At 25.7% G+C, this 27,486-nt stretch overlaps 1 protein-coding gene across 1 annotated transcript; it reads right to left on the bottom strand.

Moving 5' to 3' along the window:
- Window positions 1-9,308: 9,308 nt before the first annotated feature.
- On the bottom strand, window positions 9,309-10,702 carry LOC113860071 (transcription factor RAX3-like). The gene is made up of 4 exons (XM_027492696.1): window positions 10,567-10,702; window positions 10,272-10,401; window positions 9,655-10,038; window positions 9,309-9,588 (listed from the first exon to the last, which is right to left on the bottom strand). Exons 1-4 carry the CDS (start codon window positions 10,700-10,702, stop codon window positions 9,309-9,311), a joined length of 930 nt encoding a protein of 309 aa, XP_027348497.1.
- Between the last annotated feature and the right edge of the window lie 16,784 nt (window positions 10,703-27,486).

The following is a 27,486-nucleotide window of genomic DNA, read 5'->3' as shown; positions in this document are numbered from 1 at the left end:
GCACAATCCAATGAAACGAAATAACAGAATGCCAAAGAAGAAATCCCATTTGCTTGCCATTTTTATTTTGAGAAAGCCACCATATGCAGAAAGTAGAATGTATATGGCCTGGGCTGGGGGCACCGCTTGTACCCTCTACAAGCTTTTGGATAATGTTATTGCTATCACAAAAATGGGACACCTTTGCATGTCCATATTATACCTGAAGTGGATTTGATATGCGAGTATACGAAAAGATAAATACTAATACTAATAATAATAATAATTTGGTTGATCAATAAACTAAGCAGCAAATTAATACAGATTTGATGGTGCAATTTTAACATGATAATAAAAGCAGTACCAAGTATAAAAATGATTCGAATTCTCTCTTACTTTAAATATGATAGTGATTTTTATTCGTCTAACCAAATCCATCTTATTAATGTTTTGAAAGTTAAAATTCACTTAGTGAGACTTGCAACCAAACGTCCACAAAACTGTAAACAAAATTATAAGATGAAGAAAGCACCAAAAGTCCGTTCACCCTTCGCTTCTATTTTAACTAAATGTTTGACTTTTATTTATAAAAAAAAAGTTATTTTTAAAATAAAAAATTATTTCTAAAAAGAGAAATAAACATACTTTTTTTAATTTTTTTTTGTTGGGAAGGCTTGTGGTTGCTTTGTCTTTGTGATTTTCAGTGTCTGAACTGAAAAAAGGGGAAGGGGTATATTAGGTTGTTCCCAATGTAGATTGTGACCTTTTTATTTTTCTTCTGTTGATTTATTGGATCATGAAAAGTTATGGGCTTTGAATTTGGACATGTATATTCTTCGTTATCTGCTATTTATCAATCGAAGACATGTTTCATTATTGCAAACAGATTTTTCAGTCGCTAATATTTTCTCTTATTTTTTTAATTATAATTATGAGTTATCGCTAAATTGATCGTTATTAGTGACTAACTTTTGACGGTTATTACTATATTCGGTTGTTAATGAATACTTTTTCTTGTAGGGTGAGTACGAGTCTTCATTAAGTATAGTTTTTATTCTTTTTCTTAATAATATTAATTTTAATGAATACTTATATATAATATTAATTTTAATTTATTAAAAAACAGTAAAACAAATTGATAAGTAACTTGGCTCATGTTTATCAAGATTCAGTGATTTTTTTTTTATGATGAGCCATTTAAATTCTGTTTCCAAAATTTAAATTCTCGAATAGTTTCAACGGAAACTGACAAATTATGTTTTTCAATTTTTAAAGTATTTTAAAAAATTTAATTTTGGAAGCATATAAATTATTAATTCAAAGTTAAATTTCTCGAATCCTATTGAAAGATTTTGAAAATATAACTCATAAACTTCTGAAATTAATTTTTTTTAAAAATTACTTTTAAACTATTTTCAAAATTTAATCTATTTTTATTAAAACTAATTTTTCAAAAATTAATCTCTATAATATAAATAAGAATATATTATCTGAGAAGTGAAATAACTATTTTTCACAATTTTTCATGCGTATATTTTAGAATTAATTTTTTTAAGAATACATTTTCTCTTACTGTGATGATTTCATTTATATTTTTAATTTGAATATGAAAGTTGTTAGTTAACTTTTTTTATTATCTCATAAATTTTTAAATTTTTTGTAAATAATTTCTTTACATTTAAATATATATTTTTTATTTTTTTAAATAAGCTTTCAAATTTTTTTATAAATATTTATGATTATATTTATAATTTTTTTATTATATTATATAAACTTATAAATTTTTCATAAATACATATGCTTACGTTTATAAAATTTACAATATTTAATATATTATTTGTAGAAAAATAATTTAAAAATTTTATGAATTATATATGTTTAACTTTATATAAAGACATGCTTTCACTCTTAGATATTATAGAATCCATTATTTTTGTTTATTTATTTTAAAATTCACATTGCTCTAAAATGCTCTCTCACAATCATTTCTTTACTTAAATTATTTTTAACATTTAGCTGTTTTTTATTTTTTATTTATCATAATATCGGATATAAAATACGTGTACATTTTTATATTTATATTTATTTAACACATGTAAATTATATTTTTGTCAAAATATACATCATTGATATAATATTTATTAGTATATTATATTTGATTAATTTTATAATTATAGAAAATTTTTAAATTTTTTATGTTTTCAATCTTTTTACTATATCGTAACGTTTTATAATACTCCAACGTTGCACATACTATTCAACTGGTCAGAAGAAAAATAACGAATCGGAGACACGATCGTAACAACGATCACCATTGAGAAACCTAACGGGCCGTGAACAAGTAATCCAGCTTGTTTAAGCACTCTAAGGTTTTTCGTTCTTGTCGAAGCAATCTAGGTTCCTAGAAAAAGCCCGAAAATGATTAAAAGGGTATCAATATATATTTGGGTTCTAGCCCAAGTGAAAATCAGAATCTGTGCATTAAGTATGGGATTTATTATAATGTTGAGACTTGATTTAAAATTAATATGTATATCAAGAGCATGTAATTATTGATCGAAGCTCAAAGGACTTGACCCCAAAAAAAAAAACAAAAAGCTCTAAGGAAACAAAGGTCACTTTTCTGTATATTAGAAGTTTAGGTAGGAAGGACAACCTTATCACAAAATTAGTATTCGGCACAATTCTGAAGAATTACGTTATGTATTGAGAATTTGTATATTAATAAATGAAATGAAACTTTATGCTTTCTGTTTTGAATGAGTCAATCCTTACTGGTTCGCATAATTGTTTTGTGAATTATATATTTTAGTTTTTGAGATTTTAAAATTTCTTTATTGTTCTTTGACTTTGTATAAAGTAATTCATCCTAATATTTTTTTACCAATTTTTTTATTAGTTTTACTCTAAAAATTCAAGTAAAAATCATTCTGTAAAGTCAAATATTAATTAAAAAATTTGAAAATTAAGATATACACTATTTATTTATATAATTCGAAGATTTATTCCATTTTTGACATATTAGTCTCTTTCAACATATGAGGCATTTAGTGCAAAAGCTTTTCTGATCTACAAATAGCAAGTGATTCTTCAAGTTTCCCTGGTCTGGACGGAATTTTCAGTAAGGGTGTTTTTTTAATGTAACAAATACACTACAACGTAATTTGAATTAAAAAATTACATTTAATTCAATATAGCCCGATTTAAAGTGATTTAATTTTTAAATCTAAATAAAGTAATTCAGTTGAGTTAAGTAAGATTAATTAATTAACTTAGATTGGATAGTTTAATTTTTATGTTTTAATTTAATTAATAGATGGTAAAATAAATTATTGTATTATCTCTTTTATATTTTTTAATTAAAGCTAATTTTTATATATACCGTAAAATTTATATAATAAAAAAATATATGTGATATACGAACAACTTTAAATTAATCTAAAATTAGTAAATTTATAATAGATTAAAAAAATAAAATGTATCTCGATAAAAAAAATTATAAGATATAACTTTGAGAGAAAATAAATAAAAGATAATTTAGTATGAAAATTTTGGAAATATATAATAGCATTTTTTTGTAATATGTATACGCATTCAAGTGATTATTTGTTTTTTATTATTAAAAAAAAAAAAACTTAAAACGCTATTTCAAGCTTTTATGTTTGTTGAAATTGGGTTGATCGAGAAGTGAGAAACTGGCTTCAATAATTTGTATGAAGTAACGAGTTCAAGATTAAAAAAAGAAAATTATACATATATTAATTTGTGGATGGTGTTGATAAATTTAACGTAGTATAATTTAAATCTGTTTTAGATTTAATCTGATTTATTTACATTATATATCAAAAATATATTTTAAAAAAAATTCGGTATGTGACCTGAAAATGATAATTGTGATTGATTCAATAATTAGCTTATTTGAAATCATATTCTATAAGAATTAGAGGATGATAATCTAACAAATTTTTATACGAATTTAAACAATATTTACCTTATAAATTCTTTGATAGTAAGTTACCACTTACCATTGGTCATTATTGAAAAAAGGAAACATTATTCCATAGACCGTTTTCATTTCATTCTAATTCTTGTGGCTGCCACGGCCAAAATGGACAAGAAAAATATTTGAAACTTGATCTTGGAGGAAACGAACATGTACACTGGTAAGAGGTAACTTTGACGTCAAGAATGAATAAATATTAGATTAAACAAGTATATGTTATGATGGTAGTGAGTGTCAATTTCATCAAATAAACAAAACATTGGGCATTACCTATCTTTGTTTACTAATGCGTTTCTTCCACGCATTGAAAGGCGAAATGCTTGCAAAAGAAGGTCGTCGGGGTGCATTTGTCGTGGCCTGGGCAGACTTGAAAAGGCTTCAATCAATTCTCATTTTGTACTTATTTAATCCTTTACTATCGTCATCGCATTGACAGAATATTGTGCCCTCTACACAAAAAATTAAAACTATATCTTATCTTAAAAATAACAGGCCAAAATCTTTGTTGGTATGCTTTGAATCTGTTTCTGAAATGGTTGCTCTTGTTAAGGAATTTTTCTCCACGTTCCCAGTCACTTTATATAACTTCTCTTTTCTATTATTTGCATGTACGACTGTTATGTGTAGGTTGATGGATGATGCTTTGGCACACGGAGGCCATTATTGTTCACTCCACATTGCCTTTCTTTTATTTTCCTTTTTCTCATCTTGTTGATGTCACCATCTATACTCATCTCCTTCCCATTTCTCAATTATAGAAAGAAGCTTGTGTTTAAGTTGTATGTGCCATAGTTTCTTTGGTATTTAGTTATCAATTTAATTATTTTACAATCTGTTTATGCAAACCTCTCAAAGACCAAATTAAACTCGGAAGTGCTCTAAGCCTTGGTTAATCCCTAAAAGTAAGATGGTGAAGATGTTTAGTTGCGTATCTTGGTTAATTCTATGGTTTTTAAGAATGATGCAGTAATATTAACAGACTTTTATTACTGGGTGAGATTATAGCTTATCATATTTTATAAGGGATTTATCAATGGATGATAATATTTTTGTATTGAACTAAAAGGTATACAATCAATTTGTCAATTGCAACTTCGTTGTTCTGTTATTTTTTTAAAAATAATATATTAATTAATTCTTATGTATCTTTGCTGGCACCAACATGTATATATTGGTCTGAATTGAAGAGATTTGAGTACACATATGATGTTGGATTTAATTTTAAAACATTGGAAGAAAACTTCATTTTAACAGTTGACCGTATCTTGGAGTTAATCTCAATAAAGGGTTAGGTTATATAATCAAATTAAATTTTAGTAGTTGGGGACTTCAAATCTTCTGTGCATACATACGGATGGGTTGATGAGATGTGTTTCTACTTTCTGCTTTTTAATTGTAACACTAATAAAATATAAATATACACGATAGCCATCATAATAAATATCAACTGAATTTGAATTCTTCTTATTGATGTTTATTTTTGAATTTGTCTGTTAAGAGACAAATACACAGAATTCTGTAATATCTATGTTTAAAATGGAGATTGATTCCACTAAATATTTCCGTACTTTTACATCTAATATTTAATGAGGAATTCTTATTTATAATCTCTCATTTCTCCTAGAGCTGAATCTAAAGTAATTATCAACGATTTAGGTGCATGCATCAATTATTTATCAAGTAATAAAACGCGTCTATATTCATGATGCTATGATTTTCTTACAAAAAGTTTGATAAAAAATTATTTGCTAAATTAACTTTTTTTATTAACAGATTGCTTAATTGTGAGATTAATTTTAAACTGGGCTGATTTATTTACATTTTTGCTTGTCATCTTTCAACACCAAAGTATCATTAAATGATGACCACGTCAAAAATTAATTATAATTGTTATATCTAGATGTATTTTATAAATAAAATAAAAATTATGAAATGTAAATTCTTAAAGTTCTTTATAAAATTTTAAAAAATGATGAATAATGACTTTAGGGTCCTGATTAAGGAATAAAAAATAGAAATACATTGTTAAAGAAAACAATTTTATATTTTAAAAATATTTTAACATGATTCTTAATAAAAAAAATACTATTTATTGGTTTCTTAATCAATACTCTTTAAAATACGGGTCAATAGTGGTTAATTCGGATCAGCCGACGGACCCAGTAGTTTCTAAAGATGACAAATCAACCATCAGTGTTGACAAATCAAGACATATGGGAAAATAAAAACTTTGCCTCCCAAACGAGGGAAAGTCAATAATAAATATTGGGAATTTGAATGAGTTATATTACAACTATGGTAATGAGCTACCATCGTTGATTCATTGAGTCTGTCTATTTTGACCTATCAGCACATATAGCCGCCGTTTACCCCCTCTCCCTCCTCCTTAAGTACAAATTAATCAGTCATAAGCACTTCTCCGTATTAAGTACTAATTTTATTATTACTGTGCAGGCTCATTCATTATCAATAATGTGTAAGCTTAAAATTAATTGGAAAAAAAATCTCTTAAAGTGAACAAGTTAAAACAATTTATTTAATTTAAAGTGTTTTAGTAAACTTAGTTCACTTTAATTCAAGAACATATATGCACTTCAGTGACTTTTAAAAATATAATTTTAGAGGAACCTTGTCCAAATTAACTGAAATCATAACAGGCTCTAGATTGATGGCGCATTAACTTTTTACTGTTTTATAGTATTAAACATGATTTGGTACGGACAGGCTATCAGAATGTTTTTCCAACATTCAAATCGCATGGAATTAAAACAGTCTAACAGTACTGATAGAGCAATAATGCTATTGCTTATAGATTTCTTTTGGCACCAAAGTAATCACAAATGCCTAATATATTCAATCATCGTGAGAGACAAAAATACTATTGAAAGTAATGAAATGTATATGACTAAACGCAACAAAATTGATTTTCAAGGAAGAAATGATAATTGGGGGGAACAAAAGTTAAATGACATATATCCTATAAAACAAATGTTTGATTAGTTAATTAAACTCAGCTAATTGGTAATCAGATGCATAATTATAACTAGTTGAATTATTATTTACATTTTTATATAAATTTAATTTTGATACATTCCTAATACAAAAACAATTTATACTGTCAATTGATTAAAATATATAATAAGTGAAATTTTTAAATTTATTCCAAAAGTTAATAAATATTGTTAATATCATAGTTTATGATTAAATTACACTGTTAATATATTTTAATATATATTTTTTATATTTGTGTATAAGATACTCTTATGGCTGCGCAAAGGATAAAGAAAGTAAATTATAATTTTTTTATATTTAACTTTTGTAAAAGGAAAAGATGCACTTTAGAATATAAACGACATTTATAATTTTTTTAATATTATTCAACATGATTTGGGTACTTAGATTTCTAAAGGAATGTTTTACGTAAATTCTTACAAAAAATTATCATATTCACTAATGAAATATGTTAGACATTAAGACTTTCTCTCGATCAATTGCTAATTTGCTACGGAATTTGGGTTTATTAGGGTCAACAATTTAATTAAATACTTATTTAACAAGTTGTTATCATATAAAAGTTTATAGTAAAAATTTGATTATAAAATCTATTTACATATTTTAATATATTTTATGATCAAATTTAAGCCATAATTTTATTCAATAATTTAACTTCTATCAAACAAAAACTATATTATTAAAGTCGGGTACAATGTGAAAACATTAGTATATGACTTGTTTTAATGAATTATAATTTTATGTTAATTTTCTTATTTTAATAAGATTATGATAACATAGTCAATTATCCATGAGTCATTTTAAATTAAAAATATTACAATTTTAAAATATATTATATGCGAAAAATAGTAGTGAAGGAAAAATAATGTACCACAAAGAAATTATTTTCTATTTATATTAATTATTGAATTCAGATAGAAAATCAGCTTTGTTGAACTATTGGGTCACTAGTTTAATTAGTAAGTCACAGAATAAATCAACTGATATACACGCATGAAAAGGATCCACTCATCAGGTCAATATATAGGGACAACGCTTGGGAGTCTGTATAGCAAGAATATGTATTGGGACTGCAGCACTGGACAAGTAATAAAACGAGTATGAAAAATCCCATGTTCATCTCTTGAAGACTATTTAACACATTAAAATTATTAATAAATTTTTAATTATTTAAACAAATATTGGCAGGTTTAATCTTTTATTAAAAGTGAAATAAGAGAATCTCCAAAGCAATTGAATGCTAAAAAATATATAGATCATAACCACTTATGTAATCACTAATGTAATTCCGAATTCCTTTATAATAGATGTCTTCAACCAATTTCTTATTGTATATTCTTAACATCCAATGGTAATATAATGCTAATATATTTTTTAATTAGTTATATTCAATAATCATGCAAAAATAAGGTTTATATAAAAGTATGAAACTCCAATAAAATTGTTAATTTAGTAATCCACCATACTTTGCAAGCAATAATTCAAACGCAAGGCTGAACATTAATCATGAAAAAATATGGGCTACAAAAGTTATTGTAAGTAAAAAGTGATGTCTTTAGTTAAGTTTATCAATAATAATATTTCTGCAAGACATTTTCAATAGCAAGATTTGAAAGAAAAAAAAATTGAAAATATTGATAATAGAAAAACATGATATAGTGCCTGTAAAAAACACTACAAATTCCAAAGAGCAATCTTGTAATACATTTTAATTAAAAAAGATATACGGTATGAAGTATAACCCGTTTTCAGTTTCGCTATCAATAAGAGAACATTTTAATTCAAGTAACGGATGGGTTTGTTGTTAACTTGTTATTTTCAGCAAGATTCTATGAGAAACTCAATCGTTGGACAGCGAGACTTAAATGCTGTATTGTTTCTAGTTGGACTCACATGTCCTTGTACGCCTACTAAATAGCAGACACGAAGAAAACTATATAAGAATGCAGCCACGTTTTGATGCCTTGGTTGCTAAAGCCGAGCATGTCATAGCCAAAACGTCAAAGCACCTTTCCAACTTTCCACAGTGATAATTTTCTACGGGTATACATTTAGATGATAAATCTTATCAATTTTTTTTAACTCTTCAGGGGTATAAATTGTTTTATATTATATATATATATATATATATAAAGAAATAAGACTGTAAGAATTATGTTTAATAATAAGCAAATGTAAGAAGTTACAACCACTTCGAATAAAACAAGAAATCACAACCAAAAAATAAAATAAAATCCCCAAACTAAGCAAAATTGAACACTTTAGTGCTTTTTTTTTAATTTAAAATTTACACCACCCCGAATGTAGGAATCTGTTATTGCGTTTGCATCCCGAAGTACCTAAGTTCCTCCAAAGTAACATCTTGAAGCATTCTTTGTTGGCAATCTTCATAATTAGAAACCAAAGGTGAGTAAACCAAAGAGTTTATATCTCCCCAACTAGTGCTTTCTGTTGAAGAAGTGTTCGTGCTACCATTGGCCAAGTCCTTGGACTCCATTCCATAAAATCCCAGCATTGATCCATCTATTTGTTGCGGATTCACACATGCCAACTCGCTCAAATCACTAGGGAAGTTCCCAAACCCTTGAAAAGTGCTACTATTGTTTGCAGCACTCACCAACCCTCTCGGGGTTACCACGTTTATTGTGGATGAATATAACTGGTCTTGTGGGAAGGAAATGTCACATGTATATTGTGAATTCATGTTGGTACAACTAGTGAGTGTGACCATGTTGTCAGAAAAGTTTTTGAGCGATGATGTTTGATTGTCGAGATCATAGTTCTGGATTGAAGCATTTCCCACTGGAATAATGGGCCATGGATGTTGTGCTGGCCAAAAAGGTGTTTGGCTAATAACTCCCATAGGTAACATCAAATTTTCACTCTCTCTCTTGATCTCTTGCTTTATGCTGCAAACTCTGCGAGCTTGAGCCTGTTGCTCCTTCCTTTGCCTTCCTAATAGCTTCTTCTTCAGCCTAGTGTTCCAATAATTCTTTATATCATTATCCGTACGTCCTGGTAATTGCGCTGCTATGATTGACCACCTGCATATATTATAAATGATTATTATTATTTGTATTAATTATTTAATACAATAACTATCAAAGATGTTACATGAAGTTTTTTCATATAACACCTCATATTTTTAGAGTTATTTATTCATAACATGGTATTACAGGTTCTGCGGTGAAATGATCTAGAATTAGATTATTGCTAATTTCAGCACCATAAAGAGGGAGAGAGGAGTTAGTATTTGGTGATGGAATAAAGAATTTACCTGCTTCCAATATTAACATAGAGACTGCAAATTATGTTGTCCTCTTCTTCTGAGAAACCCCCGTGTCTGATGTTTGGGCGAAGATAATTTAGCCATCTGAGACGACAACTTTTCCCACACCTTTTGAGGCCTACACCATGCACATGTGCAAAGCAAAAAAGAAATCAACACCTTCAACATAATTCATAAAGAAGTTTGGGTTGTGAAACTAGATAGGGAAAATCACGAACCAAGTAGAGTATACATATATGTGTGTGTGTGCTAGACTTGTAATAATATTGATGAATAGATGGACCTATTTTCTGGGGCAGGGCTATCCAGTTGCCACCGGTTCCGTGCTGCTCGATATAAGACTTGAGTTTGGCGTCTTCTTCAGGCGACCATGGACCTCTCTTTACGTTGGCTTTGTCGCAGCAAGGAGCCCTCCCCATGTTTGCTATGCCTCTGATCTCTGTGTGTGTTAATTGGTATGAGTTTCAAATAAGCCAATGTTTATTATAAGTTTGATGAGAATGATGATGATAATTATGATTATATAAAGGAAGAGAGGGGGGAAAGAGGGGGGTTGTCTGTGGAGTGTGAGAGAGTATTTGCCTGGAGAAAGAAGGACAGAAAACTTCGGACTTCTGTAAAGAAAAAAAAATTAGGTGTGTATTCTTTTATTATTTTCTAATTAATATTAAAATTTTATCTTAACAGCGTGTTTCAACTTTTACAGTTAATATTTAGTCCTATTAAAATTAAAATTTAATTAAAGAATTGAATAAATTTTTTTATAAAATAATTAATTGAAAAAAATTACTCATATTTCTTAGTGAATAGTAGTGTGTTTGCATCAAGTCATATTATTCATTTACTAATAAAAATAAATATTATTCATGATTATCCTGTTTGATTTGATATTTGTTTAAAAGTATTAAATTTATCAATTAATATGATATATTACTAGTAATAAATAATATTTTTATAATAAGTTAAATGTAAATTGAAAAGCTCATCGATGATAAGATTTTAATAAGACCGGTTAATAGTACCTTTTTAGGAGATGTTATTTTTATTTAAAGGTCGTTGAAGAAAAAGAGAGTCGAAGACTTGTGTCCTTAAAAATATGAATAAAAAAATGAAGCCTTATAAAATAATGTAAGAATTGGAAATGACAGTTCGGGGGCTGGTATTTTTCTCATTGTCTTTCTTTGTCTAGAATCTATTTCATTCATACACTCCATCCATCCATCCATGCTTCTTAGGTCTCTCTTATGTTATTATTTTATGATATGAATTATTGTTGCGAGTGAATGGATGATGATGATGATCCTAACCATCGTTTATGGTATAATGGTGGGACCAAGGGTGTACGTACTTAAAATGTTTAAGTGATCAAACTTGATTTGGTTTGTTCTTTCTTTACATAATGCCTAGATAAAGAGTGACCCTTCGATTACAAAGGATTTAAGGACAAAATAGATATGCTATGTGTCCTCTGCATCGGGATAAATATAGGCGACTACTTGTTGAAGCTTCATCATTTAACCTAAATCATTTTTAGTCAGGTTATATATTTTGTTATACACCACATATATTTTCCACCAAATTTCTTTCTTCTGATTATTTAATTAAATTAAAACACTCTTTATTAATTCATCCACGTGTTAACTGTGTTGAGGTTATATTTATTTGCATAAATCAAATAATACTTTTTACAAAAATTTAATTAATTAGAAACAGTTTGGCTTCAAGTTATCAGTAAAGAATTTTAGATTTGACGGATTAGCTTATTTAAATAAATATAGATAATATTATATTATATTAACTCCTTATTGTTATTAATGCAATTTATTCATTTATATATATATATATATATTTTTTTTTTTTTTTATTTACAAGTTTAAACTCGTTGGTCTACATAAGTTTATATTTACTAATTTAAATAATTTGCTTATACTTATTTAGAAAAATTATTATAATATTTTAAAATAAATTTATCAGTCATATCATACTTTAAAAAAAATTAAATAAAACCTTAAAAATTGTGCAAATTAAATAAAAAATCAATCTTAAATTTAGAAATTAAATTAAATTTAAACCTTCCAGAAATTAACTGAATCCAACTCATTTTCACTCTTAATAAATAAATAAAAAAAAAAGCTTTTCCTGTAACTTTTATGGAAGCTAATATATTAGGACTTTATACGTATCCATGTGTAAATTAAAACTTCGGGAAAACATTTAAAAAAGCAGTAATTTGATGTGATTATTAAATTATAGCTAGAGGTTTTAATTTGGATAGCAAGATTTATATTAGCTAGAGGTTTTAATTTGGTCACAATATTTCTGTAAGGGTTACTAAAGGAGCGTCTCTCTTGCTATAATTAATAGGATTATATTTCAATTCTGCATATCAGAGATATTTCAGATATAGGAAAAGGATACGAGGAAAGAGCAAAGGGAAATGAGATAGGCTTATTATTTATTATGGAGGAAAATTGAAAAAGCTGTGAAATTAGATGGCTAATTGATTAATACTCTTCATTTTTTTATAACACTTCATATTTTGTACAGAAATTTAAAAAAAATATTTTAATTTTTATTATTTAATTTTTTAATACCCTTCGTTGTAATGCAACATGTATAATATTTTACTTATTTATTATTTTTTACAAATTGCACATTAATGATTAAGGATAAAATTATAAGAAATAATTGTTTATTAATTTTACAAAATAATGACAAAAAATAAGATAAAATTATTAAAATAGAAAATTATTATATAATTATGATTTTTTATTAGCAATTATAATTGTAAAAAAATATTAATCCAATTCTTAAAGTTGAATAATAATAATAATAATAATAATAATAATAATAATAATAATAATATTTTGTGAAATTTATTTATTATACTTTTATAAATTTAATATAATAAATATACTTTTTTTTAATAAAAATGCTTAAATTCAGCTTAGCAAAAACCCATAATTGTATTATATATCTGCGCACATTTTCGTTATGGTTGGTGACCTAATGTTCACTGACTAGTAATACTGTGGTCTAATCTTACTCCCCAACTTGAAACACGGGTTTCAATTCTCGTAAGAGCGAAAAATTTAAGGTGGAGTGTAGATTAAGTCTCTCAACTATCATCGTCTAAGCAATTCAAGATCTAATTTTTATTTTAAAAAATCAGTACTTAATCAGAGATGACGTGATAAATTAAGATAGATGTAAAAGTTTAAGTTATTTTTATGTCAGCAATAAAAGATATTGGTAATCTTTTATTAAAAATATTAATGTTTTGATCTCTTATCCAACATCAATCGAAGTCAAAAGCATGAGTGCTGAAAATTAAAGCATTTAATTGATATAGATATACATATATTAAAATATAAAAAATTATTAGAATTTGAAAAATGTTTATTAACATTAAAGCACATAATCCATTGAATGAGTGGGACAAAACTTTCGTCCATTCAATGTCATTGATATTACTCCATGGAATGGAATGAAGGAACATTTTCTTTGCTAATTAGCAGAATTACTTCCTACCAATCACTCAAACAGTATAATACATGACGGTACCCTGCAACCCAAGCAACTGAAAAAACCATGATATAACGTAAGAAGCTCTACCTTAAGGATCATACAAATTTATATGAATTTGAGATCATATAATTTTTTTCTTTCCTGTTCTCCTTTTCTCTCTCTCTCTCTCTCTCTTTAAGAATTTTTATAAGTTTTTCTTGGATCAACCAAAAGAATTTTATAAGTTAAACCATAAACCATGTTATAATTAGAGTTAATTTTTCTTCACATTTTTCTCACCAAGATAAACTTGAGTTTAGGTTTTCAAATGAAAAAACATGAATATCTAACATAGATCCTCTAGGTTTTGAAATGAAAAAACATAAATATTTAACATAGGTTCTCTAGAACCGAGTAAGATTATTTTGAACAGTAACATTCTTTTTTAAATATTTAATATAATTACATTAACTAATATTTAAATTCAAAATTACAAGTTAAACATGGAATAACTCTGCTTCTTCTCATGTTAACAGTACTGATATTTTGTTTATTATATAAATCATTTTAAATTTAAATAAAAAATCAAGATATTTAAATACATAAATATATGTAATCAATTCAAATATATGCAGATCCAAGTGTATGTAAAAAGGAGAAAGAAAGAGATATATTTATTTTTAATAATATATTTTGTATAATTTATTTTATTTATTAAAATTGATTAATAAACTAAATAATGATATTTTGTGAAAGTAATTACTTTTTAAAATAGTATGAGTTAAACATTTTAAATTATGATATTTTAAAAATTATTTAAATCTTTGATTATGTAAAATATCATTATGTTAATATTTTCATATAAAAAAATAATAAAAGTAAAGTTAAATAACTAACATAAAAGACTTTGCACCAAGGTAAAGACTGATATATAAAGTGCTTGTAAAATATTTAACTTATACAATTTTAAAGAATAATTAATCTAAAAGTTTACATAATTTTATAAATTTAATTATTATAATTAAATAATGGGTACACTTTAATAAAGAAGGTACGCAACGCAGTAATCTTTAATTTAAAAAATGATAGAAAGTTTAACAACTTCATGGTTTAAAATGTGTGTATTAGTTTATTATAATAATCATTATGGAGTTTTAAATTTATAATTTAACTTTATTTACAGTTTATCTTTTAGAATATCTACATCGCATAAAAGGATGTTGAATCTCATTTTCTAAAAAATAAAATTAAGTTAAATTTTTATCATTTAAAATTTTAATTAATTTATCTACCTGAATCTTTCAAATTAAAAACAAAATTACTATTTTTTGTGAGTAAAATTACTATATGACATAGCTAAACAATTAATTAACGAGCGTCCAAAATGTTTGATTTTATTCTTGAATTCAGCAATTGAAAGATACGTTGAGGTTTATTCATGTCGGGGCTCATTTTGATGGAGATTTCAACAAAATAATTACACAAAATTACTATTTTTGCAATAAAATGAATTTTTTTTAAAATTAGATAAATGAAAAAACAATGCGAAAAAAATAATTATTTTAAAAATTTGTTCTTCGAGTGATATAACTATATTTACGTTAACCTGCCAGTGCCAAAACAAAATTTCTATTTTTACAATAAAATGATTTGTTTTTGTAAATTAGGTAAATGAAAAACAATGCGATTATAAAATTATTATTACAATAATTTGTTCTACGAATAATATAACTCTAATTACGTTAACCTGCCAGTGCCCCTAAGCTATACATTCTTATCTTACCACCTTTTTATTTTTTTTTTCCACAAATAAAGACAAAATATAATTAATCTATTAGTTTTCTGGAATTGGAAGTCAACAAGTAGGAAGCCCACTATATCACATCGGTCACATATTAGACCAGCTGGCCCATATATAATTTCCTTTGTTTATCCTTAATTAATTATTATTCTATATATAAAAGTTTTACATGTTCACGTGTTTAAAGGCACAACAATTTATGATTAGTGTGTTTTGAACCTTTGTTTGAATAGGTTTAAATTGTAGTTAGACAAACATTTAAAATATAGTTTTCGAATTGTAGACAAAAACCTAAACACAGTATAAAAATCAAATTCTTTTTTGAGAATTTAGCTGCCTTACATATTAGTTTTTGAAAGATGATTAAAACTTCATTAAGAATTTTTAAAATTACTGTGCATAAAATTCCCAAGACTAATTTAGAAATATACTAAATCGATATTTGTTGCACAGGACTACAATAGCTATCACATAAATTTTGTTGAGAGAAAACAAATAGTAGTTAAATATTTAAATAAAGCCATGCATACATTAAAATCTTGCAGTACTTTTGTAATTATTGAAAGTTCATAAATATTACTATATCCATTTGTTTTTATATCAAAGTCTTAATTACTGTATAAAAAGTTATTTAGGATAAGAAAACTGAATTAACAAGGTCAATTTCCCACTAATTCACTCTTTTTCTCGTGGAATAATCCAAGTCAATAATACGTTTACATTAATAATATATGAAAACCCAAGGAATTTGGGTAGATGTTGAGAAAGTGGTATTAATTGTTCTGTTTGTTTAATTTCTTCGGGGGAAGTCTTGTATGGTTTTTGAGTTTTTGGTTTACCTGATTGATCCCCGGCTGGTCTGAACTCTTTCGGATGCTTCTGCATAGCATTTAAAAGGACCAGTCATATAATTGCAATTTAACAGAGAGCTCAAAGATTACTATGAGAATAAGAACAATAAAAATACATCTTTAAATTGTATTTAAACATTTGATATTAAAAGATTTTTTTTAAATAGTCATATTACTATTACTAAACTTTTAATTTTGACTGTTTATATACAGTTGTATTGTCCAAATTTAATATTTTTACAATCTTTATGTATGTGTATACATATATTTATTGATGCTAAAAAAATATTAAAATAAACTTTCAAATTCGAATTTTACGAATAGGAAGAATATGATAGTTTGACTTCCTTATGGGATAAAGTTGGTAATGACTTTTGAATGCTAACAATTTCATTGAAAAAAAAACTCATGAACAATATGATAATGCATTATTATAAGATAACAAAAATTGTATGCTTATAATAACATATGAAAGAAATTCAACGACTTGCCAATGACATGATAGAATTGATGAAGGTCAAACATAGCATTTATAAGCACGAGGCACTTTGAATTTTCACTGTGTTTGTTGGAAGCTATAATGTGCATAGAAAGGCAACAAAGGTTGTGGAGCAACCAAAAGTCAAATTTTTAGAAAAGGGAAAGAAATGGTCTTGGTGGTAGGCCACCTTCTATTCTGAATTCAATTTTCCCGTCGTCTTTCCAAGATCCTGAAATAAGCATATATGGTTAATTAACCTTTAAAATTAATAACAGAAAGAAAAAATGGAGTGAATAATTTTCTTCATATTTTTTGCGTGCGTAATTGTGGACCTAGCCTACATGTTTGAAAGCGTCTTTTTGACGGCCTTCTATCTTCTAACATTTAAACGATTACAGCTGAAGCCAACTTTCTTGGCTTCGCACTGCTCATTATGTGAGGATACTAATAGCTAGCTGTACACTGTGCACATCATATTTTGAATTGTTTTTTGAAACATAATCTTCTCTGACTTAAAGAATATATTAGTAGAAAGTAAGTCCAATCTTTGCCAATGTAATAATGTAAATAACATTGGTGGTTGTTGAATCAGAGCACACATCAATCACAACGAGCTATAGACAATGATTTTATGAGTGGATACACGCTTATTTACGGTGATTTTTTTTTTCTGATAAATAAATAAATTCAAAAGTAATTTAAGATTGACATTTAGATCTTCTAATAATTTTTTTATTAATGTATTTTTAAATAAATCAATAAAATCATTTTAAATGAAAAGAGAAAATAATAATAATAATTCAAATAAAAGATTAAGAATAATTAAAATAAAAATAAATTATAATTACCAGAAAGTATAATTTCATTCGAGACAACATACTTTTTAATTTTCTTTTTTAAGTCTAACTTTCACATATAATATTTGACAATTTTAAAGAAATAGAGTAAGTGTCCAAAAATTAAGAACTGAAGTCTTATATTTTAATATCTAAAAACATATTTATAAAAAAAAAAAATCAAAGTATTTACTTAAAGACACGATATCTTAATCTTTACTTGCAATTTCATCTTATGAAAGCTATCTATCTTGTTGAAATATCACATTTTTTAAACTAAAAATTCATGTTTTTCTATCTATAAATTATTTAAAAAAACCTGTTGAAATGTCCCTACATTTCAATTAAAAAGTTAAATATTTTACGGGTATATTTTATTCAAGAAACTTATCAAAAAAGTAAAAATTTGATCAAAATTTGATTAAAGTCATGATATGCAAAATTTAGTCAAAATATATACTTTGACTATAAACCAAAGCCACAATCCATTGTTTTAACATAAGAATTTTAAGAAAAAATAAATAAATTTAAACTCTTATAGATTGTATTTTTGACAAAAAAAAAAAAGAAAAGAAAAGAGAAGAAGCTCAAATGAACTTAATTAAAGTAAAAACCTTATTTTGAACAAAATCCTCAATAGAAAAATTGTTATTTCTCCCAAGTCCCAAATAACACTACATGCTTATAGGTTATGAAATATATATATATATTTGAGAATTTTTTTTCAAGCAGGTGTAACTTGTTTGACTAAGGTAAATTAGTTATCAAGTGTACATAAATTTTATTTTATTATACAAAGATATTATTTTAGTGAAAAAAAGAGGAGTATTCAAACGTACCCACAACACGAATCTGTTATTCCAAAATAATGTCACTTAATTGTTTGATAACTTAAATGAACAAACACACGAATTTGAATAGATAATCAGGTGTACACAAATTGAATCCGAATACCTCACCCTCTTCCTCTCATGGACTGGGCCTAGGCCAGAAATTCATTCTACCTCATTTAGATTTGGAGAGATTTGCGCGAACAATTATGTTTTTAACTAATTAATCAAAATATTACTAACAATTACTAGTTGCTTATTGTGATATCTTAATAAATGAAACCCCAAAGTTCCAGCCATGGCCGATACACTCGTTTCTATACTTAAACTTTCAACTCTGATCGTGCAAAATTCTTGTGATGGGTGGAGATAAAGAATAGCGTCCGGTATTAGAAAAATCACTTTCAAAAGCACTAAAAAAATTAATTAAAATTATAAATTAAAATCAATTTATATTCTTTTACTTTAAAAGATCATTCTCTTTTTTAAATTATAAAATGAATATTTTAATTTTAACTGATGAAAATAAAACATTTATTTTGTAAATATTTTTAAAATGAAATAGTTAAAGTGTCTCTGTCAATTAAGTTTCTAGAACATCAGCTTCAGATGGATGAAGCCTTTGTAGGCCTTGTCAACAATCACATCGACTACAAATTAAAGAGATGACTTTGTCAACAATCTGAAAATGATGAAAATTGTTCCAAACGTAGAAAATTGTAACAGTGACGGTGAGACCAAGTGAAGGCCCTTGTAACGACAAATTACGCAGAAGGTTCCATACACAGTGTTCTTTAACTTTTGAGCTTTATATAATATATTCGGTCTTGACCTTGGTAAAAGAGTCCCACACAAGCTCAATCGCCACGTAAATCAAAGAAAACATTATTATTTTGTTGCCTAAATAAGATTACGTGCATGCTTGAAAAGATTTAGAAGTTCACAAAAGACTATTATATTTTTTAAAAGATTTAAATATATTATTATTCTTTATAAATATTGGTCATTTTATAATATTTTTATAAATATTTTTGTTAAAAAATAATTTTTAAAAGTTAAAAATTTAATATTTAGTCTTTGTTGAGAATTAGCTTAATACTCCATGTGAGGTTACGTGACTATCTTGAGGTTCAGTTACAACTTATGTGACATGTCATATAATTTATTATTTATTATTTAAAATTAAAATTTGTAAATAAATACTTAAACTTATTTTATATAATTATAATTTTAACTTTAAATAATAAATAATAAATAAAATAGTATGCTACGTAAATTGTGACTTAATCACGTGGTGCTATATGGAGTGTTGAAACTCCCTGTCAACTAACTCAACACTTAATAAAGAGAGTTAATAACATAGACTAAATCTTAAATTTCTAATTTTTTAGGAATTACTTTCTAACAAAAATATTTATAGAAATTTATCACAAAACGACTTACATTTATAAAAACTAAAAATATATTTAAGCATTTATTAAATATCAAATTAAAGTAATTTTTTCTTTAGAGCTTTTTTTAAAAATTTAATTTAAGTATACTAAAAGTGTAATTTATATTGTCAACTAATTAAAATGCATCATAAATATAATTTTTATATTAATTATTATTAAATTAATAATTTTTACTAATATAACAATCTATGATTAGATAATACCGTAAAATAATTCTTTACTATTAGTATATTTAAATTAAATTATTTATTTAAATGGTACATGCTTAATTTTTCTTATATAAAGTATACATTTGAGATTTTTTATAAAAAAATATAAATATTAATATATATTTTCAATATTTATGCTAAAAAATAATATATTACATAAATATATGATGAATTGATAATATAATTAATATTTTTTAATAATAAAATCATTTATTGGTATGATATATTTCATTGTTAATATAATATTTTTAAAAATTCATAATGTTTATATTGATAATACTTTTTATTAGAATAAATTTATATTAACAAAGACGAAATATTGAGTTTCTTATTTTTAATTTTATAGTGTTTGTGATCATGGGTTTGGCTCAAGATATATGTAAGCATGACAACCGTCTTGTGTCAGCGACCCAATGGGGTTCAAAGGGTAAGTGTATGTTAGAAGAAACTTTGCTTTAATTGACTGCTAATATCCTTTCTAAGAAGAAAGGCACTACTATTTAGCCCAGAAAAGGATCACACAGCTTAGCAACGCGATTTCTTGGTTTCTTTTGTAGATTTAAATAGCTTCGCAATGAGAATGGAGGAGACAAGTCAAAAAGAAGAGAATAGGACAAAGTTTGAGATATCACATTTTGAAAGTACACATGAAAAAGCATGTTTTATGAGCTAATTAATGAAAATATATTCTATCCACGTTCACAACGGCATGCTGACATCTCACAGACGCTACCAATAAATATTATAGCAAAATTATATATTTTTTTTTGGCTTTCTTTTTCTTTTTAGAATTTGAAGTTAGTTCACATCTTCTTCTTCTTTTTTAACTTGTCTTTGGCCGCAATTACTTTGCCTCAAGCTCAAATTCTAAATTTATGTCAAGGCCTCACAACATTGTCTTTAGTTCTTAATTGAAACTAAATAATGTATACTAAAATTAATCTTTAAGAAACATAGACTAAAGAATTAGTATTTCTTTAGCTCTTTAGTCTTCTACTATTTGAACAATGTTAGATTTACGTGAATATTTTTTAAATAAAATTAGAAAAATTTCTATTAGCTCTTTATATGATCTCGCTTAGGAATGAAAATAGGTTAGATTAAATTAAGCTTTGCATAAATAGGTTTGATTTGGCTAATAATTTAAAAATTTAAACTTAACTTATTAATTGTCATAAACTTTTCATTAAGTCTAACCTGATCTTTTTCATGATTTGATCTATTAGTCTTTTTAATAGTCTACTTTGTATCGAACATTCAATAGGTCATTAAGCTTTCTTATAAATAGACTATTAAATTATCTAAATAGGTGTATTTTTTAAAAGTTATAAGACTTATATCTAAATAAACTATTAAAAAAATAATATAATATAAACAAGTACGTAAGATTGTAAGAAGATATAGATGAGATGAGATAAACTGGTGATAGATGTAATCAAGATAACATAATGTAAATCAATGTTATAGGATCTGTAAAAAACTACAAGAAGCAGAGCTCTCTCTTATAAAATATAATATGTAGGAGAAACATTTTTCAACTCTAATAAAAAAGATTAGAATTTTTAATTTAAGATTTTATTATATTAAAATTTAATTGATCTAATATATTATTATATTATAAGTTTTATATAAAATTATTTAATATATTATTATAAATTTTAAATAGACCATTCTAATAAGCTTAATAGATTTTTTCTCTGGCACAAGCCTGACTTATTTAAATAATTAAATTTTTTAAAAAGTTTAAATTAAGCTTATTAATTAAATAAGTTAAGTCAGGTTAAGCTTTAAATATATTAAGTTGTAAGCTCCTGTTGGATAGTCTGAGCTATTTCCATCCCTAATCTTGCTGCAAAGGAGAATAAAAATATAAAATCTAATGAAACTTTATTTATTTTCTCTCTTATGATAAAATAGATATATTACAACAATTCAATCATTTTTATTCGAAATAAGATAAAGTATACATTTTTATAATTTTTATCGTTATTATTTTCTAAATTTATTCATTTAATAATGTCCATTTTTATTATTATATGTATGAATTTTATTTGATATATAACCTTTGTCACTTAAAATGAAAAATTAATTACTAAAAGAATTTATATATTAATTTGACACTTTATTTACACTTTAATTAATAAATTTTTAATTACTGCTTAAGATATCAAAATATTTTTAAATTTTTTTAAAAATAATGTCAATTTTTTTAAAACAAATCTAAATCGCAAAACACAAGTTAACAATTTTGATATTATTCTTAATTAGATTCAAAGTGAACAACAAGTTTTAATTAATTAATATATATAATATTTTTTTAAAACTATAACCCAAATTCTATCTCAATCACTCCTGTTTTGTACAATTGTGCTTTTTTTTTTTTATACTTTTTTTTTAATAATTTCACTCTAACTTTATAAATAGCTATAAACTGTTATTTTATTTATGAAATTTTAATTTATTATATTATAATTAATAATTTATCTTTTGAATTGGTCAATTTTTTTTTATTTTTAGTGTAGGTAATAGTTGACTAAAATATAGAAAAAAATTACATAAAAAATAAAGAATAGGTAAAGTAGTAAAAGATACAAGATGAAGATGTCTTTACTCAACATGTCTTGTTCATACTAAATCAATTCTTTAGAGAAGACGTGCTCATTAGAAGTATGTCCTTTGTTGCTTTTTAGGTTAGAATGATATTTATGGACAAATGCATATGTCGAAAAATAATAAAATGGTCCTTAAATTGATTTCTCATGATATCGTCTCACAAATATGTTTTCAATTAGTGAAAATATCGTAATTTAATTGTTTAAACCAAATTAAAGCATAATAAAATAAAATAAAAAAATAAAAATTTTAAACTAAGAATAGTAATTAAAGAGAAAAGAACACTACACAACTATAACATGAAAACAATTTAAAATAAACTTGCGCATATGATTTTATCTTTATACTTCTTTATATTTATTTTTAATGTAACTTCAATTTTAATTTTTCAATGATCGCTAATCACTCATATTAAAACTACCAATACCCAATAGTCATGTCTTAAAAGATTTGCCAAGTGCACCAAGTTTTGATGTGGTACAAAATATTGTTGTATCTATTAGTAAATATATTAATAACTTCTACTATCCTTTCTCAAATTATAAATTGAAGGCAAGTAAATATTTGACATTAACTAAGAAACAAAATGGAAGTTTAACGAATAAAAAGTTATGAGTTGCACTGGGATTGAATTTTATCATTCTTTCCCCCCTATATTTTGATGACCAAACATGTAACTAACAACAAATAAGTGTAGATGTACTCTTTCTCATAATTCCTTATATCGATTCCTCCATACAAAGTTATTTAGAGCATTAAATAAATAACAATTCCTCAATTATTCAACCAATCATCCATACATTAAGTACATGAGTTACTAAGTAATTGATATATTGGACCATATCCTTAGAATCACAACATATCGAGTGGATTCCATTACATTTGGGTTTAAAGTCTATTTTCCAACTAACCATAAATCCTAAATTAAAAGACTATTTTGTGAAATAGACCCAAAAACATTAAGTATCAATGGAACAAATAACATTTATATAAAGAGAAGGAAATATCATAAATAAACTATCAAAATATTTCAAAATAGAAGATTACATCTAATCCCACAATGGTTCTAGCTACTCATGTTAGCCATTACAAAATAATGAAAGGAGAAAAGAGAGATGAGATCCTGATTCTCCAAATCTTCTTTGCCCTAAATCTCTTCTTTATGCTTTGTTCCCCAATCTCCTCGTTATGCTTCTCCCTCTAATTCACCTTGTTTAAACTGGAATAAATAAATTTTTGTTCAAGCTAAAGTGTCTTATTTGAGTGAAAACAAGATAGAAGCTTTATTCTAGTATGCGCATTCTTCCTTAAGTGAGAATATATCGCTTGAGCGAGAATTGGTTTAGATGTCATATGCCTTCCACTTCAGTAAGCTCTTAGAGATCAAAAGTTAAGCAAAAAAGGAGTAAGAATGAATCTCTATCTCAATTGTTAAGTTAATTAAGTTAACAAACTTAAATTTCTATGATTAAAGAGAGAAAGGACATTCAAATTCATAACTTTTGAACAATTAATTACTCAAACTAATGTAAATAATAACTCAAAAAATAGGTACTTATCATCATGTAATAATATTTTTTTCCCTTAACTAGCACACCTCCAATGGTTATGCAAACGCAAAAAAAAAAAAAAAAAAAAACATAAATAACTTATAAATTTGTTAATTTAATAACTAATTGAAAGAAAAAAACTAAGTTTAGTTCACTTAATTCATTGTTTCATTTTATCCTATAGTTCAATTAACTACATGTGGTATAATTGTCTATAATTTAACAAAGTATGATATGTTAAGAATGATCAATTTTAAATATACAAATATAAACACACTAGAGCAAAATCAACATAAAAAGAAAATCATAATTATCATTATACACAAAGATCACATAAAGTATACACAGGATCTACTATAACCCTAGTTATGAATTTAGTTACTCATAATGAAATAGGAAAAAAAATAATTGTAAAGAAAGTCATAATTATTCAAAAAAACACAAACCAAAGAAATCTCAAAGAAAAAGAGATGAAGAGAGTTTTTGTTTATAAAAGCACTCTCGATCACTTACTCAGTCTTCGAAAAGGTATTTTTTGTCTTCACCAATTATCTCTACTCTTCAAATACCTCCAAAAGTCATCAAAAGTTAACTAAGAGAAAGTCTCCAAGTGTTAAGGGCCTTTTATATAAGGTGTAGAATGTAAGAAAAGATAATGATTTGATATCTAAAAGATATGTTTTATCTCTAACAAAAGATATAACTTATTTATATAATTATATATGATTTTCTATTACCAAATTCAAATTTCAAATTCTTTCTCGTAGTTTCTTGACAATCTCTTAATTGGTTAACCCAGGAGAGAAGCACAATGGTTCATACTTTTCAGCATATGATCATAAAGTATTTCCAAACTGATTGTTAAGTAAGGTCGTGCTTCTTGATAAGCATGACCTTAGTTTTCATAAATTTTTCTTCAATTGTGACCAATTGCTTTATCAATTCACTGGTAATTTTTTTATGCTAAATTGTTACAAATAATAGTAAAATCAATATAAAATCCTCATTAAATACGGGTCAAGTATATCCAAAATATACGCTTATCACACGTCTGCCGTAACTTCAACATAACCTATGCTTAATCAAGGTGTCTTTTTTGTCTTAGGCATGCCAATTGAACACGTTCCATGCTGGATGTAGTTGACCTCTTTGATTAGGGCATGCTAATTGATCATACTGCGTGCCGAAATATAAAGGAATTTTTGTCCAGTGCATATTCTATACTCAAGCATTAGGAACTTTCTATTCAAGGTGTGCCTAATGGGAGCACACCTGTGTCAATTTTAGCAAAGTCAAATAAAAGAAATATTTAAGTTATTTTTTAGAAGAACTTTATTGTTTTTGAATTGATAATTTCTTTGGGCAACTTGATCTCACTCTCTTTGCCTTATATGCCAAAAAAGCCCTAAACTTTTTATAAAGATATTTTTTTCCTTCAATGCTATTCCATTTCATTCTCTATTATGAGTGTCATCTTTGTAATATTTCAAAGATATAACATTTTCTATCACAAAGCAATGTTCTCCTAATAAAAATCACTCATGAGATTTTTCTTTCTTTTTCATTTAGACTCGTCAATATATATTTTTTAGTTTCTTGTGCTTCGAATGTTATAACTGTGTAACTAAACATCCTTTGTCATGGGACTATGATAGATACATGTGATGTAACCTTTTTGTGTTAGAAAAAATTTTAGTGTGGCTTATGTGAAATATAATATAGACTTATATGTGATTTAATAAAATAAAAGGACTTATTAGTTATTACGAGAAGTTAATTTTTTAAACCTATATAAAACTAACGATAACTAACTTGATAGGAGTAGGTACGTAGATGTGTGAAAAAAAGGCAGATGCAAATTGAGTAAAAAGAGATTAATAATTCTAAGATAAGATCTTTATGATGTAGTAGTTTTCTAGAATTATGAACCCTTAGTAAAACTGCAACTTTCATGTGGTATCAAAGCTTTAGGTTATGAAATTTATGATTCTTCATAAATAGTATTTTTCTCCCAATTTTTATGAACTTGGAATTTGAAAAAAAAAATTAAGATGTATGAGTATCTGTTACAAATTATGTATTATTTTTCTCACTAAATTAAAATTTCTATCACAAATAGGGTCAAGAGTTTTTGGCAACAAAAAAAAATTGTCACTAAATTTTGAATTTTTAGTAGTGACAATAATTAAAAAGCTTAATGATTCTAAGCGTTGAAAATCAATTGGTTGAACGATACATTATTAGTTTTGTATTAGTAGAGTAAAAGATGTGCACTATTATGTTGGTCACTATAAGCAACTATTTGACCAAGAATAGTTTTTGTTGGAGGTAAGTGTATGATAAATTTTTTAATTACCAAGGTGGTCAAATCTAAAAGTTTTGCTTAGAATGACAATGGATGAAAATTTACTTGTGTAGTTCATTCTAAACTCATTATTGTATGAGTATATTCTTTTTCAAGTTAACTATAATACCATAAAAGATAAATGAACTATGCATGAATTGCACAATATATTAGTTTACGAGAAAACCAAACTTAAGATTCAAGGAAACCACTCTATTCATTATGTGAATAACTTGGGAGCTAGAAGGAAAATTGGTGAGAAACATAGAAAAGGTAAAAGATGATTCAAGATTGGCGAGTCCTCTACTAAAATTTAGAAGAAAAGATAACAATTGACATTTCTGTGAAATATCTCGACATTTCCTTGAACCATACCCCAAATGAAAAGTTTTTCTTTATGGGGAATAGAGTGAAGGTTCTAATTAAAGCTATTATAATTCATTGTTTAATTCCTAACACTGCATTTCATATAGACTTTTTTGAAACCTTTTATGTACCTAGTATTTTTAGGAATTTAGTTTCTTTGTCTAAACTTAATGTTGTTGGATATTCTTTTAAGTTTGAGAATGATTTTTCAATTTGTACAAGCATACTTGTATGATTGGATCTAGTACACTTTTTAATGGCTTATATAAATTGAATCTTGACAATTTATATGTTGAAACCTTTATGACCTTACATCAAAATATTGGTACTAAATGTAGTTTAGTAAATAAGCATTCTGTTT

Source organism: Abrus precatorius, unplaced genomic scaffold, assembly GCF_003935025.1.
Source record: "Abrus precatorius isolate BTA unplaced genomic scaffold, Abrus_2018 Scaffold2, whole genome shotgun sequence".
Classification (NCBI taxonomy): domain Eukaryota; kingdom Viridiplantae; phylum Streptophyta; class Magnoliopsida; order Fabales; family Fabaceae; genus Abrus; species Abrus precatorius.
This window is presented reverse-complemented; position numbering and strand designations above follow the sequence as displayed.